We start from the raw sequence: 22,031 nt of genomic DNA on the forward strand, positions 1-22,031 counted from the left end.
ATAGGCACAAGATAGGAGCTTTTCCATACCCTGGGAAAATTTCCGGATTCAATGACAATCTGAAGAGCCAAAACAAAGGTGCAGTCAGCTCTTTAGCCAGACTCTTCATAAATATCGGTGGAATACCATCAGGACCAGGGCCTTTGGATGCATCTAAGTTTTTTAAAGCGTTTAGAATATCGTTCACCATGAGAGCCCATTGAGCAATAAAAGTGAGTTTCCAACAATATAAAACTTATTCGTGATAAGAAGAAGTGACGCCTAGTGTGACATAGCAGCAACTCTTTGAGTTTTGCATATAGTGAAGTAGTGCGTTAGCCAATACCACCACCCCCGCAGAGCATAGGGCAACTTTACAGCCAATGCCCAATTTATTGCCCAGAGGAATTTCACCGGAAATCGCGAACCTGCCCCAACAGCTAGATATTTACTTCCATTTTTGCCTTTATTGTGCACTTAGCATGACTCATTTTTGCGCTCATCTGTTTACCGTATATCAATTGAAATCTGATTTCTATTTGAATGAGGTATTAAGGATTTCTATGAGCATGTTGGATAGTTTTTAGTGATAAATTGAAGTTACACAATCAAAAATACGACTGAAAAAAATTATATGTATCTACATTACTTCTCCTTCTTCGTTTTGGCATTACATTCCCCACTAAGACATTGCCGCCTCACAGTTGAGTGTTCAATCAGCACTTCCACAGTTATTAACTGCGAGGTTTCTAAGCCAAGTTACCATTTTTTACCATCAAATTTACCACCAAAGTTTCAATTTTGGTATATATTTGGGAAAGAATTGGGTGTATATGTGCATAAGATGGCGATACAGTGCCTAATTTCCATCCAAGCCATTTTTAGCTGTTTGCAGGGGATAATCGATAATCGAGTTCGGCTTCGTCATGCACTTTGACGCTTGAGCTCCAACAAACTATTAATTTAGACTATAACTTGGTAATTTCGGTACCCCTGAGTTTATATACGATTATTGGAATAAAAAAATCCAGGAATCTCATTTTAAATGGGACGCGATAAATAATAATCGTTGGTCTTCCAACTACAAAGATCCGTTTCAGGGAGAAAAAAAGTTGTTCAAGACCCCTCGGTAGATTTTTTCAAATAGTCACGAAATGAAAGCTGAAGAGCTATATTTTCACGTTGTGAAAGTTTTGGCGATGCTCATTTTTTGTCATAAAGGTCCCCATACACACACCGTGTTTGCTCTTCAAAAAGGGTAGCCTGATTATTATTTTTACATGAATCAGATTCTAAACTACAAATTAAATTTAGAAAGACTCTTTGGCTGAATGCAGGATCATAAAAAAAATAACATCTGCTACTTTATCTGCAACATGCTTCAGGGCCAGATACAGTGAGTAAGCATAACCCGGCCAATTACAATAGAGAAAAGTATTGTTGAAAAAGCGTCAAAACCCAATCGATACACGTAGTTTATGTTTATATTTATATTTATTATTTACTGTTTCAATCCAAGAAAGTTAATTACATTTAACAAAAGAAGAATACGAAAAAATCATGCCATGATGCAAACCATGGGTCGCGTCATGAACGATTCTTTAAGGCATGGGTCTGGTAAGTGGTAGGATTTTACTCACGCTTGATTTGAATCGTAGATGAGATTTGAGAATTTGAATTTTTCCCAACACTGGAGAAGAGAGAAGAGCTTAATTAATTGTCTTTTTGCAGGTTCTATGTCAATCATATGCTTTCCAACATGTTTTATATGAGTTGTGGATTTCAAAATCTGTTCTATTTGTCGAATGATATTTGGTCGAGAGGATGGTCCAAGGACCATGGTCCAGGACATGGGCTAAAATCAAATTTTGAATAATTTATATCGTGGCATTTCCTTGTAAGCTAATTTTAGATGAAAGACTTCTGTACCCTTGTCACTCTTCAATAAGCTTTAAATTGTGATTATTTATCTCAACGACAAAGTGCTCATTATCGAAGGCTGTGGTCGTGAGTAGGTAAAGAGGGTGAAATGCCAAATATGAAGCGAAACGAAGAAGGGCCAAACTATCCCGTGCATAAAGAATAATTATAACAAAAAAGATTAATTATATCATTTATGGTACATATTAATAGACCCGTGCGATGATCTACTTTGAGCCGGCGGCGGCGTGAATGCAATTTTCTAGAGGCGGTGGCAGCTCGAATCGGCGCGGTTCAATATTATCCTCCAAACATTTCGGCGACGAACAATACATTTGTTAAATATTTGCAGCCTCTTGGAAGAAGGCTTCCGAGCCTCTTGGAAGGAGGCTTCCGAGCCTCTTGGAAGGAGGCTTCCGAGCCTCTTGGAAGGAGGCTTCCGAGCCTCTTGGAAGGAGGCTTCCCAGCCTCTTGGAAGGAGGCTTCCGAGCCTCTTGGAAGGAGGCTTCCCAGCCTCTTGGAAGGAGGCTTCCCAGCCTCTTGGAAGGAGGCTTCCCAGCCTCTTGGAAGGAGGCTTCCCAGCCTCTTGGAAGGAGGCTTCCGAGCCTCTTGGAAGGAGGCTTCCGAGCCTCTTGGAAGGAGGCTTCCGAGCCTCTTGGAAGGAGGCTTCCGAGCCTCTTGGAAGGAGGCTTCCGAGCCTCTTGGAAGGAGGCTCGGGAGCCTCTTGGAAGGAGGCTTCCGAGCCTCTTGGAAGGAGGCTCTGAGCCTCTTGGAGGAGGCTCTGAGCCTCTTGGAAGGAGGCTTGAGGCCTCTTGGAGGAGGCCTGAGCCTCTTGGAGGAGGCCTGAGCCTCTTGGAAGGAGGCTTCCAGGCCTCTTGGAAGGAGGCTTGAGCCTCTTGGAAGGAGGCTGAGCCTCTTGGAAGGAGGCTTCCGAGGCCTCTTGGAAGGAGGCTTCTGAGCCTCTTGGAGGAGGCTTCTGAGGCCTCTTGGAAGGAGGCTTCCAGGCCTCTTGGAAGGAGGCCTGAGGCCTCTTGGAGGAGGCTCGAGGCCTCTTGGAAGGAGGCCTGAGCCTCTTGGAAGGAGGCTTGAGCCTCTTGGAAGGAGGCTCTGAGCCTCTTGGAAGGAGGCTTCCAGGCCTCTTGGAAGGAGGCTTCCGAGCCTCTTGGAAGGAGGCTTCCAGGCCTCTTGGAGGAGGCTTCCAGGCCTCTTGGAGGAGGCTTCCTGAGCCTCTTGGAAGGAGGCTTGAGCCTCTTGGAAGGAGGCTTCCGTGCTTATGGGGAGGAGGCTTCCGGGCCTGTTGGGAGGAGGCTGGAGAGCCTCTTGGAAGGAGGCTTCCGAGCCTCTTGGAAGGAGGCTTTCGAGCCTCTTGGAAGGAGGCTTTCGAGCCTCTTGGAAGGAGGCTTTCGAGCCTCTTGGAAGGAGGCTTCCCCAGTAACCATTTGGTTTTATGATGGTTTTTAAACACTCTTGTAGAGTGAATTATGGTCTTCGAGAGCTTTATAAAACATAGAATGTTACTTGGGTTCCCAGCCTCTTGAAAGGAGGCTTCCGAGCCTATTGAAAGGAGTCTTTCGAGACGCGTAGAAGGAGCCACTTGATATAAGGCTTCCGAACCTTTTATAATAAAGCTTTCGAGACGAGAAAGCTTTTGCAACGAAGTAACTGAGCTTTTTGGAAAAAGCCTTTATGTCTCTCAAATGAAGTCTTCCGAACCTTTAAATTCAAGATCGAGATTTCAATTCAGAAACACATTCCTAATATATTATTCAACATTTTGTTTCGATCAGATAGATTGTATCTGAAGATTTTTTCAAATGTTTGTCCCAGAGCACTTCAAACACTGCGCGGGTTGTGGTGAGCAGGATTCAATATAGCCTTCGATTTACAGATTGTCGTGCGATACAAAGCTTTGAAACAGAAAATTATACAATTATCAAAACTTCACCAATAACTTTTTATTGGAATTGTAATACATCCGCCATTACGCATTTTTGCCCGAGGTACCCCCTGGGTCAGGAAAGGTACCCCAGGGGTACATGTACCCTAGGTTTTGAACCGCTGATCTAGAATATCTGGGCTGAGGGGAGGATCATCGAAGATTTTTTTTTAATTCCTGAAGGAGGAATTTTTCTTAATTTCGGGGGGTAGATTTCTCAAATTTTGTGCGAAAGGAACTGCCCTGATATTTTGGAGGGGCAATCCCCAGAATTTCTGAATTAGTTTTCCGGGGAATTTCTGTAGAAAGAATTCATGCAGAAGGAATTTCCCAGAGTTTCTGAAGGAGTAATTCTCCAAAAGTCCTATAGCAAGAATATTCCACAATTCTTGTATAACGAGTTCCCAGAATTCCTGAAGAATTTCTCCAAAATTCCAGAGAATGCATGAAAAAGAAATTCCTGTGTTGAAGTGGAAGGGTAGGCTACAGTTTTTGATAAATCTTCATAATTCCTGATGAGGTACGTCCTTAGGACTCCTGAGGAAAGAATTCCCCAGAACTTTTGGAGATGGAAGAACCCACAATGATTGGAATGTCAGTTTCCCAGAATTCATAGGATAGGAATTTTCTAGAATTTCTGAGGAAGAACTTGTTAAAAATTCAAGAAAAAAGGTCAAAAGTCAGGACTCAAAAGTTTTCAAATATCCATGTTTCGTCATGAAAAAAATCATGTTTCGTCTTATTTTAGAAGGTTTAAATCAACAATATTAAAATCAATCGAATGCATTTTGATTATGTCAAGATGGTCAACATTAGTCATATTTCAAATAGAAATCAAGATTTGTTAGATATACAATGTATCTATGGTGTAAAACCAAATTTATGTATCCGGTAGCTGTCCCCCAGGGCCCGGACAGTGAGTTTTTCCATGTGATCAAATAGCCATTCTTTGCACCTGTTTGGTTAAACGTACTTCAATCTATTTGTTTTTTTTCTTTCTGAGGTATCAGGAACCCACAGAAATAAGCAGAAACAAAATTTTAAGAAGTCATTGAAAATGGAGGGAATTTTGAGCAAGATATAAAAAAATGAGCTAGAGAATCAAAAAAGCTCAACTAACACGTGTTAATATTTACAACTTGAAGCAAGTCAAAAATATTACTATTCTAAATGATGTCTTCACTCTTGTAATAGGAACTTGGTCATATTTACACATGATGCAATAGTGCCCAGCAGTGGCGTAGCTACGGGGGTGGCTTTGGACATAAAAGAGACAAAAAGTGCACCGTAACTATGCTATGCTATGCTATTCGACCAAATGTCATTTAAACTAAACATCCTTCCAACTAAATATCATTCTACCAAACGTCATTCGACTAAATTTTCCAGAGTCTATACCATTTCGTCGAAAGACATTTCGTCGAATGACATTTAGTCGAATGACGTTTGGACGAAATTAAATTACGTCGAATGGACATTTGGTCGAAGAGACATTTAGTCGAAATTGATTTTATAGTCCACTAGAAACGTTGGCCATTTGGTCGAAAGGACACTACGTCGAATGGACATTTTGTCGAATGAATATTAAGTCGAAATCAGATCTTAGAAAAAAGAATATCCCCTTGGTCGAAAGCGGATTTTCGAATGAATATAATAAATAATTGAATGCGGTATTCCAAAAAGTCACATAATTATTGCTCCGCAGGGCTTGAATGAATGAAGCAATGGAGATGAGAACCGATGCTTCAGCACCATATATACTTCCGAGGAAGTATGATTCATGAGAAAGCAGCAACGATGCCTCCTCGGCTCCACTACCTCTGCTTGTTAAGACACCACGTTCAAAACACCCCACATTCAAAAACACCCTACAATGTATAAAACGAATGCTTTGTATTTCCCTCTTCCCTTTTCGCGCAGCAAGCAGCACGAATGATGGGTTCAACCGAAAAAGAATAACGGTAAATATTCCGAACAGGATGTTGACTTTGGCCCTCTAACCGATAAATCGATACCACCTGGTCAAAATATATTTAATCAAATGATGTTTCGTCAAATGACACTTGGTCGGAATGAAAAACGGAAGGAAGAAAATTGTATACTGAACTAATAATAAATTGAGAGATATCAATGAAAAAAAATAGGAAAACCATATCCATTCGTCCAAATGTTCCTTAGTCGAAACGTCCTTTCGATGCTATCTCTGTAGGTCTTCAATTTTTGTATAGTCTATCACGGTCTCCAGAAGTTTCCGTTCGCTCAGGTGAAAAATCTTTATCAGTTTCCGTACTCGTAGTCAGCAGCGGGATTGATCTTCCTCACGTCCACTGAATTTCTCTAATCCGTTCATCCATGTCTCTTGGGGATTGTTTATTCAAATTTAACCACAAATCTATTGACGAATTATCCATTTTACCTATTACCGGCTGTAATTTGCCTTTACAATCGACTAAATTTGTATTTGACTAAATGTCCATTCGACTAAATGTCCTTTCGTCCACATGTCCTTTCGACTAAATGTCATTCGACCAAACGTCAATATTCGCCGTTTTCTAATTATTTATTCGTTTATGAATCCATCATTCTTTGGACAATATTGGATCAATTATTATTTGGCTTTTAAGAAAACTATAATAAATCATTTATTTTTCAATTCTTATTGACTAAAGTTCCTTTCTTTCAATTATTTATTCGACGGAACGTCATTCGACTCAATGTATCAAGTTTATTCATTCGAAAATCAGCTGACGAAATATTCATTTGACCAAACGTCATTTGACCAAATGTACGAAGATTCTTCATTCTCAAATCTTATTTCGACTAAATGTCCATTCTTCGTAATGTTCTTTCGACCAAATGTCATTCGACTAAGTGTGATTTGACGAAATGTCTTCCAACGACTCTTTGCTTCGGTATTTTTATTCGAAAGATCTTTCACAAAGCACAATTGTTCTGGAAATAGTTTTAATCAATTGTCTTTGAATCGTTTTACAAACACTGATCATTTTATTAAGAGACGCATGAGTGTTCTCAATATTGGCGAATGCAACTTTTTCATTTTCACAGAATATCCTTTAGAATTATCAAAAGATGTTTTTTTTTTATTTTCATTGGAAATTCTTCTGAAGTTCCTTACCAGTTTTTCTTTAAATATGGAATTTTTAATCTTGTAATTTTCAACAGAAATTCTTTAAAATTTATCGAAGTAGATTCTTTGGAAATTCACCGTGGCAAATGTAAATACTTAATAATTTGTTAGCTTCTTAGATCTTACTACAGTGAACTCTCCCTTATTCGATATTGAAGGGACCATCGAGTTAGGGAGGTATCGAGATAGGGAACACATTTGATATTTTTTCACAAAATATCAAATACTTTTCATAACATGTAGAAATATGGTTTAAGGTCATTTGGTCGAATGTCATTTAGCCAGGACCAGTTTTGGAAGAAAGGGTCATTTGTCCGAACTCATTTGGCCGAAAATTGTTTCCTTATTAATTGAAGGGAGAAGTGAGATTTTCGAAATAAACAGTTAAAAAGGAGAAATGAGATGTTCGAATTGAGCTCAGGGTAGGGAGAAGTGAGTACTGAGAAATAGAAGTACATAAGTACTTTGTAATGAGATGTGTACAGTAGCAAATAAGAAGTGAGTAGTTGTAAGTAAGAAATGAAAAGTGGGAAGTGAGATGCGATAGTCTTCTTCATTACATCCCCACACTGGGACAGAGCCGGCTTACCGCACGGCTAAGGAGGACCCCTATGAGATGCGATAGTAGTGGAGTGAAAAGTAGAAAGTGAGTTGCGATGAAAACAGAAGCAAAAGGTGAGAAGTGAGGAATGATAATTTGGATATAAGAAGCGAGATGCTGAGAACTGAGAAGTGAGTGATGATACATAAGACAGAAAGAAGAAGGAGGAAAAAGACCAAAGAAGAATGAAGAAGAAGAAGAAAGAAGGAAAAGGGACGAAGGAATAAGCAAAAGGAAAGGAGAAAGAAGGAATAGCGAAGATAGAAGGCGCAACAAGGATGCAAACGGGAGAAAGTAGAAAGAAGAGGGAAGAAAGAAGGAGTAATAAGGGAGAAAGGGTAAAAGAAAAGAAAGACGGAAGAAAGTAGAAGGCAGTGGGAATAAGAAAGAAGAAAGAAGGAAATACTTGAAGGAAAAAGAGAGAAGAAGGAAACAGGAAGCAAAAAGAATAAAGATTAATTTCAAAAAAAATAATTCTCACATCTCACTTAAACAATGAACAAAACAATAAACAATAAATAATTCTAACTTCTCACTTCTCATTTCTTCACTTCTCACTTTTCACTTCTCACCTCTCACCTCTTACTTCTCACTTTTTACCTCTAAATTCTTACCGCTCATTACTCATTTATCACTTCTCTTTTACAAATTCTCACTTCTCACTTCTTACTTCTCACATCTTATTTCTTACTTCTGGCTTTCTTCTTCTCACTCTTCCCTTCTAATTTTTCATTTCCCACTTCTCGTTTCATATTTCTCATTTCTCAGTTTGCACATCTCCATTTTCATTTTTCACTTCTCTCTTCTCACTGCTCACTACTCAATTCTTTCTTCGTACTTCTCACTTTTCAATTCTCAATTCCCACTTCTTACTTATAACTTTTCACTTTTCATTTTCTTCTAAGAAAGCGGAAGTAAGTAGAAGAAAGAGGGAAGAAAGAAGGAGAAATAAGGGAAAAGGTAAAGGAAAAAAAGAAAGTAGAAGGAAGAGTGAATAACGAAGAAGAAAGCGCACTTAGCACCTCCCACTTTCAGTTCTTACTTCTTATTTCTTTCTTTTCACTTCTTACTTCTCACTTCTTATATTTCACTTTTTACTTCTCATTCCTTCTACTTACTTCTCACTTCTCATTTTCTTCTTCTCACTTTTCAGTTCCCGCTTGGAATTTCTCATTTCTTGCTTTTCACTTCCCGATATTGTATTATCTATCCGTATTGTCCCGATTTTTTTACGTTTTCTACCCGATTTTGTCATCTCAAAAATTTTAGATAATTTTAGTCGTTGTATTTATTTTTGTAAATAATACCACAAACAACAATGATGTTCATGGAATAATTTTCACCGCCTTCATTATGAATCATTTCTGAGTACCTGTCAAGAATTTTGTAAGCAATTACGGGTTCCGATCACGTGTTTTTCCTTTCCAAGGCATAAACGGATTCATATTTGGTCGGGGTTCTGTCAAACCGCACCAAGCAGCTTTTTGTCTGACTTGAGATATTTTGTTCGTAGAAGAAAAACGGAAATCATTCCATACGTGCATTTGTTGTAGGATATCCTCAGTTCTGGGGCTGAGGGATATCCAATACGATTTGTGATTAATTTGTTTATTTGTTTATTTGTTGTATTAGGTTCGACTGGCTTTGTGTAGCCTTATCAAACACACATAAAATCTATTGACTTATAAACATCCACATTACAACAATTCTATACAAAGATACATCAATCCTTATAATACAATCTCAATTTAAATTATTTTTAACAAAATTGGTAATAGAATCAAAATCATGGAGACCTATGCATCGTTCTTGTTGAAAAATTCTCTGAACTTAACGTTTTAGGCCATGTCACAGGGTCCATTGCGTATGATTTATATAGTCGTGAAATAGTAATTTTGAATGAAATGTAATCTAATTTTAGTTTCCGTTTCCAATATGAAACTAACTTAGTGACATCTATCTGTTCAATAGCGAAACAATAACACGAGAAACTAGCTGCTTAACATCATATTGAGTCGATGTTTGTTAGCAAAAAAGAAAAACAATCGTCTTGAATCTGCTAACCGTAAGATTGGGCCGAAAAATGGCATGTGAGCCGTTTCTGCTAACATCGAGTTAGCGAGGGAAAATATCAAGTTAAGGAGTTTCAACTACACCCGATTCTGTTCCGGCCGTGTAAAAAAAATCCCATACAAAATTTTTGCAAAGTTGTTCCATTTTGCATGATTTGTCGAAGAATCATAAAACTTTTTTTACACGAATTTTCAAATTTTGAACTGGAAACTTTTCTTACACGGAACGTATCCCCCGTGTTAAAAAAGAATCGGGTGTGCATTGAATTATTGTAGAATAGATTTAATGTATCTAAGGGCAATAATATTATATTATAAAAATATTTTTGAACGATTTTGTTATCCTGTTGGTAAGGGCGCTTCCTTCTTCCTTCTTCCTCGTTTCTTTTCCCTCTTCTTTCTTTCTTCTTCCGTATTTCTTGTTTCTTTTTTTATCTTCCTTCTTTCATTTTCTTTCGACCTTCTTCCATCTTCCTTCCTCCTTCTTCCTTCCTCCTTCGTCCTTCCTCCTTCTTCCTTTTTCCTTTTTCCTTCTTCCTTCTTTCTTCTTTTTTCTTCCTATTTCCTTCTTCATTTTTCCTTCTTCCCACTTCCTTTTTCCCTTTTTCCTTCTTCCTACTTCATTTTTCCCTTTTCGTTCTCCTCTTTTCCTTCTACTCTCTTTTTTCCTTCTTCCTTCTCACTTCTGTTATATTCCTTTTTTTCCTGGCTTCATTTTTTTCTCCTTTTTTTCTTACTTCTTTTTTTTCAGTCTTCTTTCTTATTCTTTTCTATTTTCTGCCTTCCTTCTTTCTTGTGTTACACTTCTCACCGTTCACTTCTCACTTCTTAAGCCTCGCTTCTCACTTCCCAATTATCACCGCTCTCTTCTCACCACTTACTTCTTATTTTTCATTACTCACTTTTTCCTTCTCAGCTCTTACTTCTTGCCTATTATTTAAACATTTTACTTCTCAACGCTCACTCTTCGCTTTTCACCATTCACTATTCTATTTTTACATAGGGAACGCGTTCCGTAAGAAAAAAATTAGTTTAAAAAGTTTCATTATAGTAATATTTCATTGGATTTTTTTAGAATACCATTTAAAATTTATCCAATTTCTAAGGAAAATTCTGCTGAATATCCACGAGAAATCCTTCTGAATTCCCACGGGAAGTTCTTTCTAATTTCCACGGAAATTTTTTTCGATTTTCGTCGGAAAATTCTTCATAAACTTTGCGGTTTTTTTCTTATTTTTCACGCCAAATTCTTTTCAACTTCCGCGCAAAATTATTCCGAATTGAAGCGGGAGTTTATTTTCAAAATATCGTAGCACGTGTTGTGTAGATTTAAAAAATGCGTGATGTTGTTTCAACAACTTAGTCAAAAACTTAGGTTTTGATTTAATCCATTTAAAGGGGGAATGTTTCTGAGCGTCTGAAGCATCATCTTTCGATTCATCACTTTCTGTAATAACGGTTTCCACGCGTTTCCGCAACGTACAGCAGGTTCTGTCAATATTAAATGTTAATTTATAGTGCTTTTCTTTATTATACAATAATTTCGACCTTTTGCTCCTCCATTTTCTCGCTCTTCAACCTCTAAAGATTCTTTTGACCCATTGTCATTATGGTAACTCATAAAAATATAATAGTAGATTTAAAATTTAGCAATTTCAAACACAACTATTTTCATGAAAACCGAAATGGTGAAATACTCACTGAAAGATGTAAGAAGCTTGTTGTCAAAGGTTAGATCACGAATTTTATTGATTGAATATTGAGTCAAGTTGTTTACTTAAGATGCCTTGGTTACAATCGAAAAAGTACAGCTAAAATTTATCGAATTTGTGAAATTCAGGCAGGAATAATTGCAGAAGAAGAAGATGAAGAAACAGTCCACTGAGCAAGTATTGAAACGTAAAGTTTGTTCGATATTATGAACAACCCAGTTTCTAATAAGACAGATTCCAAAACAAACGTCCAAAACCAAAGGATTGATAATTATGGTCAAGTTATTGTTTTGAAGGATGTATTCGACTACTAGCAATCCAACTCCAAATCCAATCCAACTGATATTATGCAATTCAGAGTCTTACGTCGAAATTATTTATTCGTATCAAATGCGTTGATCCGCTTGAAGCCGGCAAACATCTGAATCAAACTTTAAATTTAGACTGAAATTATGCAAAAATCATATTCATACAAACCCTCGATTTCTACACAATACCCAGATGTGTGTCCTCCTCCGAGTACCGAATATGCCCAGAATATAAACAAGTCACTTCGACTGTTGTTTACCGCAGCTAAACACACTCACACGAATCGTGCTTGCCGTATGATTATCAGCTTGGCACTCTCCTCTGGCAGAGCGAATGCTGGCCCAATGAAGAAAAAAAATCACCTTTAGTCACCACCAATTCGTCGAATCAATTGCTTTGCACAATCATTCCGCAATGCAATTAATCACCACTCGGAGTAGCCCATGGCCGGCTTATCATCATCGTTATGCCTTCGAGGGTGAATTTGAAGCCATCGAAATGACCTCGCGATTGCAATGCATTTGTTACGACGACCGCGGCCGTGTGTTGCGTTGTCCGCTCTGATCGTCTCCAATCAATGCATCCATCGGCGGCCCGCCCGCCTTGATTCAACACATGTTCACAAAAGACGCCGCGATACAAGGCACGGTGGTCGGAAGCTGACTAAAACTGAGATATCTTTCATAGTTGTGTGAAATCAGAAATTTATTCTTAAATCTAGTTCTAATAATTTGAACATTTTTGTATCAGTTTGTAATAGTTTCCTAGTACATATATCTATTTGTTTAAAAAAAAAAAGGCACGGGCTTCGTAACATAGATCAACCCAGACTCTTTTGAGATTCGTGTTTTTTAGTCTGTGACAATATTTTGAAGTTAAATTCTTATGGGTTATACTTCCGGGACATCTTTATATGCGCTTCATTGCCACTATCGCGGATTTCGGCCAGCACTTCTGCAACTGCCTGTCTCTGTGAACCACTAAATACAAATAGTCAACTCACTACTGAGGAAAATGCCGTGAGCGACGAGAGTGAACACCGTTTCGCTTGAGCCGTGCAGCGCGCTTTTGACGGAGTCACATTTGCTCATTCGTCAGTTTAGTTAGTCGGACAAGTCAGATGGGAAGGCAACAACAGAACACGGCGACGACAATTTTCTGTGTATCTCTTTAGGGAAGAACCCGTAACGCAGGCGCCGCGTCGCCATTCCCCAATCGCCATTAAGTGGATCGTTCGTGAGGCGCGCGTGTTGCGAAAAATATTTATAACCGTGCGTTCATCGTTCGCCAGACGTGGCCAACGGTCCCCGTTGGAAGAACACAATTTCCCTCATACTGGTATCAAATCGAGCTGAATTCTAGTGACGTCCGGGATCGGGATATAATAGCGCTGAAAGTGATCTGAAATCCGTTGTTCGCGTCGTGTTTTCACAGTTGGTGTTTAGTGTGCATATCTTCACGGCTTCGCCGCCGTCGTGCAAGCATAGAAATGTTGTCTGTGAATATAAATAAATTAACAGCCAAAACGTGTTTTTGTTGGTTGATTTTTATGTGAATGTCGTGCTGTGCTTGTGATTTGTTTGTATTCTGATGTACAACGCCGATCCGGGATGTTGACGTACTAAACCCGAAGCAATTAATTAGAACACTGCGCAACTACCAGTCTGTCTAGAATAATGGAAGCCGATGAAGATCCGCACCATCACCTGCAGTGGGCTAGCACTGCTCGATGTGCGGATTTCAACCGTTTGAGCACGATCCGGGAGCGTAGCCAAAGCGACAGCAGCGAGGGTTCAGAGTTTTTCTCGGATCTACCGTTGCCACCGGTACCGCCGGCCAAGGAAACCAACAGCGAAGGCGATCAACCACCCAGAACGCCCTCACAGGAGTTTCTCTACTCGAGAATGATCGAGTTCGACGATGAGCCCGCCGCTGCATCCCAAGAAGATCTACGCCCCATCGACAGCAACAGCAGCACCGCCGGTAGTTCCAACACACTGCATAAGCACTCTTGGAGCACGGCCAGTGGTTCGGTGGACGAGGGGATACTCTACATCGACGGGGACGACGAGGAACGATCATCATTCTACAGAGACAAGTCGCCGATCTTGCGATCGGTGTCTGCGTCACCGGAGCGTCTACTGCGCCGGCGGAGACGGAGGAAAGGCCGCAGACGGAGAGCAGGTGATTTTTTATGTGCTGATGACGACGACGCGACGGGGATGTGGACGGCGTGAGCGACGTCGTCAACAACGACCTAGATCAAGTTGTTGGAGCACGTCACTTCGAATGCACTGTGCAAAGCAATCGTCGTCGTCGTCGTCACCGCCGCCGTTTCATTGGATAGGATGGGATTGGTCTTTGACAGGTCGCATTTGCATATGGGAACGGGTTTCGCATTGTGATTCATTTGGATTGTAATGCTCTGCAGGCCCGATGTTGCTTGTAAAGTGCGTTATTGAGGATAATCGAAATTATTCATGTGCGTATTTTTGCTAATACTGTCTCGAATAATTTCAGGGGACGGCTCGGATTGGAATGGATTCAGAATATTAGATTTCATATATCCTACCTCTATGAGAATCAATTGTTTGTAGTTCGATGCAATGTGAATTAATTGCAATATATAGGGGAACTGTTCCGATCTCCATCTCACTGTACATATATCCATCTCATCGCTATACAAAGAAATACGGCACCAAATTCGTCGTTTCTTTTTGTCAACATGCGTGCTTACTGCTGAAAAAAATCACAAAAATAATAAACAAACTAAATTCCTTTCCATTGCTTTGTTTTTGATGGGATGGAAATAGGAGCTATGAGATGAAGTGGCGACCCGTTCCCCTACGTGAATTTAATCAATTGGAGAGGTATCCCCAAAATTCAATAACTGTCAGGGATATTTTAACTGCTACACCATAAACACAAAATATAATAGTTTATGATTTCTATATTTTAGAGGATTTGAAAATGTTTTACGACGACGTTTTGCGATATGTTCAAATATAACAAACTTTATTATCTTTATTAAAGAAATCAAAAACATACCAGTGATATGTTAATTAGCTAAGTGATAAATAATACTGTCCGGATCTCTGAGACCGCTGCTCGGATTTCGAAAAAGGTTTTAAACCAGTGGTTTTACTCATGCCGCCGCCGCCAACGATTTCGCGTTCCGATTATTAATTCCATGTAAAAAATTAAAATTGATTCCAAAGACCTAAAATTCGTATTCCAATATACTTTGAGATATTAGTAGTTGGAAGTTCATAATTGCCGTTGAGATGAATCCCGTTTGGATTCAATTTCAAATCTTCCTCAAGAGATGGTTAGAACAGCAATTTTTTTACTCTATTGTGTATCTAAGTCATGCCAAACATTGTCTTGGTTAATAAATAGGTTGGTTGACTAGTTTGAGAGTTTAAATGAGACTTTATTTTGTAAAATATTACATAGATTATTTAGCTGATCTTTGGAATTCGTATTCAGCCAGGCACCCAAACTTGTAACAACTTGCAAAATATGGTTGTTTTGGTACATAAGCTTTTTTGGGGGGCTGAATACATGCCCAAAGCGCTCCCATCCGCCCAAAATCAGGCCACTTGGTATATTGCGAGCACCAGATGAAAAAGCTACTAATACAGTTATCAACTACATTGTTTCTATGCCAAATTACCTGAATTGAGAAAATTATTTTGTTAAAACGTCAGACAGTTTCAAACATAACGAAATTTCATTTTTTTTTTCATTGTCTTGAAATTGTTTTACACCTTGTTAGAAAGGTCTTGAAATTCTACTTCCAATTTCTGGAACTCCTGAGAATATCCGAAAAAGTATCATTTGGACGTTCATCTAAGACCTTTTCTGGTACTTCCTTCAGATATTCTGTCGGTAAATACTTCAGAAATTACTTCGGAAATAAATCAAGAAATTTCTTCAGAAATTCCTCCAGATATTCCTTCAAAAATTTGTCTTTAGAAAAACCTTTCTGAAGATTTTAGAAGAATCTTTCACTTTTGAAGAAGTCCTTGGAGAATTCTCCAAGGGAAATCCTGGCGTAGCTCTTTTAGATTGTTCCTGGAGAAAATTTTTGGAGGAATTCTCGAAGGAAGGAAAAGAAAATTTTGGAATTTCCAATTAAATTCTTGAAGGAATTTCCGAAACATAACCAGAATGAATTTTTGATAATCTAGTTCATACAGAAGTTTCTGAAGTATTTGCTAGAAGAATTCCTGAAGCTATTTATAAAAGGCTTTCCAAAAGAATTTTCGAAGAATTTCCGAAGATATTCCATAAGGCAATTCAAATAAACTTACAAACAACCTCCTACTAGAACTTCAGAGGAAGATCTTTTGCAATTTCCCAAGTAATTCCTAGATTTCTCCAGAAATTCCTACAGGAACTGCTCAAGGTATTCCTTCGGACATTTACTTAGTAATTCATTCAATTTTTTTTTTCAATGTGTTGGAGATTCAATATATTGGATTTCTACAAAAACTCCTCCAGAAATGAAATCCATAACTTTTTCAAGAAATAGTTCAGAACCTCCTCCACGAGTTTCTACAGAAAATTAAGGAAACTTCTTTACTAATTTCTAAAGAAATTCCTTTGAAAAAATTCTTTGCTTGTTTTCGTTGCTCAGCGTTCTGTCGACAGCTTCTTCGTTTGCAGGAGTCATAAAATACTTCCGTGCGGAACATACAACCTCCGGTTGACACGATAGTTCAACAAATTGGAAGAAAATTAGCAAACCCTGTTATTTTCTTCTTCTTCAAAAATCTTGATTTGATGTGGGGGTCGTTTCATCCATGCAAAAACCCTTTGGTTGTCTGGCAAAAAAATCATTTGGATGAAACACGCAAAAAAAGCGTTCCCGAATTCGTGAACCAGCAAAAATACACCGTGATTTAATTTATGGATTCGGGAACACCAGTCACGTTTTCTAGAATGCTCCAGAAAACGTAACTGTATTCCCGAATCCGTGACTGTTGTTCCCGAAATACACCGTGAACTCGTTAGTTCACGAATTCATGAAAGCTCTTTTTTTGCGTGCAGGTATCAACCTTTGTACAAACCTGGTTATCAATAAAGAAGCACACAAGTCCTTCCATTGTGCCACTTCGGAGTAGATGATGCCTTTGGTAAACACAATGTTGCATTTCACTTTGAACGAGTCGGAAGATTGGATTGGCACTAAGCATATGCGGTATTTCGAAATATTTCGTTTCAGGTGGTTCGAAACGAAATTCCGCGGAATTTCGCGGAATTTGAGCATGGCGAAATCTGATTTCAGCATTTCGTTTCGTAAAATTACTAAAATTTCGCTATAAAAAACTAGCTTCTGACGAAATTTAACGGAATTCCGCGGAATTTCGAAAGAAATTCAAAATTAAGCCATAAAATTACTTTCAAAACTTTATGTTATACAATTTTTTCTATTAACGCTTAATTCTTCTTCTGCAATGGTTCTACATGCCAATTGGAACTTGACCTACTTTTCAACATAGTATTCTAATAGCATTTCCTCAGTCCTCAGTTAATTGGAAACTTTTCTATGTCCGCCATTGCATAAGTATCTATATTTTCTTGTGTGGCAAGACAACCCGAAAACATCCTAGACCAGACCGAGAATCGAACTCACCATGTCTGGATTGGCAATCCTACGCCTTTGCTCGCATTGCTATTTGAGATGCTTACTACATAACCCCGTTCTGAGTCGACAAATACGTATTTAGTTTTCTTCTATAAAACTTCTTTAGTATTTTGTTAGAAATATCTAACAGAAAACGAAAAATAATCCTTAACTATTCTATCCTATTCGTGTAAATATAACCAGATATGAATTAAATCAGAATAACTTTGTCAAAGATGCAAAGTCGTGTCGTGGATTCCAGGGGCCCTTATGGAGTCTTTTTTCAGCCCCTCTTATTAGTAACCTATTTCTTCACCTTCACTTAGGCCTCAAACAGAGATTATAAAGTAATAATAATATTTGCCTCAAACCAAGTTAAGAAGGCCCTAAGGGATATATTGACTGCAAGCACATAATTGGCATCATTATTGCTCATGAATTGGTTCTTTTTTTACACGGTTGGTTTTTAGTTGATTGTGACCTTTAGCGTCAATGAAACTATGAGTTAACCCTACGAAAAAAATCACAAAAAATTGAAGAAAAAAAGTTGTGAAAGTTCAGTTGAACCGAGGAATTAAAGAATTCTTACCGTGTAAACAAAAATTGATGAGTTGTGCATATTTGCTGTTTCTCGACCAATAATGATTAGCAACTACGATTTGTACACCAACGAACCAAGCTAAGCTCTTCTTTGTCAATTTGCACAAAATGTACGGAACATTGCAAAGTCGTGGGAATTTTGTAACCAGTGGTGTGTGAACCCAAGTAACATTTTAAGTTTTATTCCGCTCTAGGAATGGTTTTCAAGAAAAAATAATAAGATCGAACAATAAAACCCGCTATTACATGACAACCTTGTGATGGCCACTATAAGAGTAAGATATGGCCAAGTGGCCCTCTCTAGATAACCACTATAAACCTATTATAAGAGTATTTAGAAATCCTTTTTAAACCACTCGCAAAAAAAGGGCTGCGGCCGCTGTCAAAAATGTTGCTTTAAAAAGGGAAACAAAGCTTTGCTGGGAAATGATAACAAAATAAATTGTTGATGGCGATCATGATGAGGATGACTATAAAATAATTTTCTTTCATGATTGTTTTAATTCACTTCTATCCAAATGAGGTGCGCGTTAAATTTCATGGTGAAAGCTAGTGAAAAAATAAGATTGAACACCACGCGCCCAAACAATAATATAGTTCTGGACATTAAATTTGAAATAATCATAATTGTTGTTATCGTAGATCTCAATTCTGATTTTCACCCTTATATATTTGTTATGCATGTCAGTCACAAAAAAAGGGTTTTACGCGGTGGACACATTGTTCAATCATGAATTTCAGGGATAAATTGCATTTACTTGAAATGCTTCTCCATTTTCAACATGGCCTCTCAAATTTCGATCAGGAAAATGTTGCTCTTATTAAACACCGTCATAAGCTCTTTGCAATGCAAATATACTTATTGGGGTAATCCATTTGACCACATTAGGACCAAAAATTGTAGCTTTTATCAAGCTTTGAAAATAAGGTTTATCACGCTCTTCATCACTACCGTAGAGCTGTTCATAAGTTTAATAGGCGTTTGACGTTTGAAGCTTTTTCAGCATACTTATAAGAGATTTATTGATAGCAATAAGATTGACAATAAAACTGAGCAACAGGCTGTGGCGATTGCTATGATAAATCCGCTATAAGAATTAAATAAATCCAAGAAGCAGGGAAATTGTTACTGGGGAAGTGTCACAAGATTAGTGAGATTTTCGAAGTTTTTATATTAATTAGGAAAGCTTTGATCACCGCGTGACTTTATCGACATTAATTTATTGGCTTTTTTCGGTGATAATTATACTACTCAAAGCGAAAGGGAGTAGATGAAAGTAATGAAGATACAGATTCGATTGACACCGCAAGCGAGCGGCAAGTGTGAAATGAATAGAAACTGAAGATTAGCAGAGGGCCATATGAGAGAACAAGCATTGTTGAAATCGCTGTTATTCTGCCTAACGTCCAATAAGATTCAATTTGGGCGAAGTATGAGCTTGCGAGAGTTATGCGTGAAGAGATTTAGCGCGCTCTTGTATGAATCTCTGAAAATATGCCACGAATCAATAGAACTGTTTACGCTTGCCGAACAGCACATTAGCAGATTGAAATCGCTGTTATTTTGCCTGTCTTGGTACAGTGATCACCACGTCACTATCCAAGCCGTTCCCGGGAGGACGTTAGGCTGAATAACAGCGATTTCAACAATGCGTGTTCTCTCACGTGGCCCTCTGCTAATCTTCAGTTTCTATTCATTTCACACTCGCCGATCGCTTGCGGTGTCAATCGAATCTGTATCTTTATTACTTTCATCTACTCCCTTTCGCTTTGAGTAGTATAATAATTCCCGAAAAAGGCCAATAAAGTAATTTCGAAAAGTTTTTATATTGTTCTATTTCAAAATTCTCAATACCAAGAAAACATTTGAATGTTTACGTTGGACAGCATCCGATACCCATGGTGCAGAACGCAGCCACAGGAAAGAATTCCGCTACTCACCATCAGGCGTCGCAGAAGGATATGATTGGGCGGCCATGGTGGGTGATAAAAGGGGGCCATGATGAGGCGAAAACCTTATGAGGAAAATCTCAACGAGCGAAGGCTTGGACAAAAAACCGCCATTGCTTGGAAAGCCATAAGTTCTAAACGCTCGGAAGAACAAGACGTGTGCACACGAGAAAGCAAAGTATATTTTGGCTAAGTTAAAATTGGATGTGAGTTTTGAGAGAGAAGTGTTAAGGAGAAGTTTCACCAAGGAATCATCCAGGTAGAACAGTCACTTTCCGAATACCCAACCGTCCCCTCTCTTAACTAGCCACCCACAACCACCTGGCTACCCACGTGTGTTCCACATTCAAACCATCACCATCTGCCTTCCAAGTTCCGACCAGTTCCGCTGTAGAGCCTGAAACATCCCGTGGCATACGGCACCGAGAGGCCGCAGTTCGGTTGTCATCCGGTAGTTCCACTACTCTCGTGCTCTTCCTGGACTCAGCCAGCGGCGTCCATTTTGTGGTTGCACGAGCTGACGCCAACGCAGGTAACGAAGCTAGCGAAGCAAAGGAATCGCGGAAGGAAGGGACCGAGGAACCTGGTGAGGTAGCGGAGTTTGAAGAAGGGGCCCCGAAGAAGAAGCTAAAAAGAAAGAGTTCGAAGGTAGGAGTTGAGACATAAGAAAGTGGGAAGGAAGGGTACCTGTGTGGAAAGCTATAATAAAGTGGGAGTGTTCAATTACGGTATTTGAGTGCTTTCTTGGCCGCGATAATCAAGCGCGTACGCCGACCCTGAAGCAATTGAATAAAGGGGGTCTCATTAGTGCTGGGCAGGGATCACCCCATTAGTTACAATTTCTAGATCTTTGCATGCAATTTGCAAAAAACAAAAATCCAGAACGGGTTGGAGGATCATTAAAATTGATGAGTTCTTTACTCATGATTGCTTTCAGATCACACTGACCATAACTAACAGCTGTTTAAGTGCAAGTTAATAGAAGTCGGTTGATGATGAAAATTTGGCAACAATTTTTGCATTCCGCATATGCACAAACACACGCTAAAAATGAACTACTCAAAATTGAGTCGAATCCGACTCATTTTCATTAAAAACGGGTTAACTCAAAATTTAAGTAAAAGATACTACTTCAATAAAATGGTGATTGCACTTAAACTAGGAGTCTGTTTGTCGTAAAATGCACTTAGATAGATAGATAAACTTGATTCGCATCTGTCGTATTAAAAATTGATGGAAGGCCAAGCTTAACTTTCGCGAAATCATCATTTTATTGAAGTAGTATCTTTTACTCAAATTTTGAATTGTCCCGTTTTTAATGAAAATGAGTCGGATTCGACTCAATTTTGAGTAGTTCATTTTTAGCGTGCACATATGCAAGGACAAAATACAATAGCTCAGATCGTCGAGCAGATTGTATATAAAACTATGGGCCGAGTCTCCTATAAAAAGTTTGAATTTGGAAGGAATGATAGCCTTTTGATACAACTTTTTGTATGAGAAAGGAAAAATTATTTCAAAACTACTGCCGTGAAAACTTTGCGATCACATTTGGGAAATACAATCTGAAATACATATCTTTGTGCATTTTGGAAAGGTGCACAGTATTCTTCTAGAGAGCAAATGTATGATATTATCAATTCTCTATCTGCGTATACGCCTGGATATAGTTGAGCATCCCACTAGATAAGAAATAAAATCTATGCATTCATTTTAAAATTTTGAGTTAGCTCAATACCATAAAACTACGCTGATAAGACAATATGAAGTATGATTCAGCATAATCATAATAATTCTTAAGTGAAATAAGGATTGATCAGATTCAAAAGTACACGCTCCACGATGTATTGCTTTGAAAGCGGCACAAGTGCTGAGGAATTGCCTACTTCTTCTCTTATTATAACTCTATTGGTCGCAACACAGTTATTTGACTTTGAAAAGTGAAATCGATATTCCGTACATAATGTAACACCAATTTAATAAAAATTCCGCGGAAAAAAAAATTAAAATTTCGTTTCGTTTCGAAAAATTTCGAATTAAATGGACCCTGATTTCGTATCGTTTCGAAGTCTCGAAAGTAAATCTATGTTTCGTTTCGTTTCGAATCAACATAGACATTTCAAATTTCGTTTCGTTTCGTTAGGAAAAAGTGTGTTATCGCATACCCTTAAT

General features: G+C 38.5%; 1 protein-coding gene across 11 annotated transcripts in view; it reads left to right on the forward strand.

The window, feature by feature from the left end:
* LOC134226293 (liprin-beta-1) overlaps positions 1-22,031 on the forward strand; it is a 148,562-nt gene that overhangs the window by 56,487 nt on the left and 70,044 nt on the right. The window contains exon 1 of one of the 11 annotated variants that reach the window (XM_062706967.1): positions 12,773-13,861. The exons of the other annotated variants lie outside the window; for them this stretch is intronic. Coding sequence (XP_062562951.1) covers positions 13,354-13,861 — 508 coding nt within the window. The 5' untranslated portion in view covers positions 12,773-13,353. Of the gene's footprint in view, positions 1-12,772; positions 13,862-22,031 lie in introns of those variants that run through there. 11 annotated transcript variants of the gene reach the window in all.

The sequence above is a fragment of the Armigeres subalbatus genome, chromosome 3, assembly GCF_024139115.2.
Source record: "Armigeres subalbatus isolate Guangzhou_Male chromosome 3, GZ_Asu_2, whole genome shotgun sequence".
NCBI classification, from domain to species: domain Eukaryota; kingdom Metazoa; phylum Arthropoda; class Insecta; order Diptera; family Culicidae; genus Armigeres; species Armigeres subalbatus.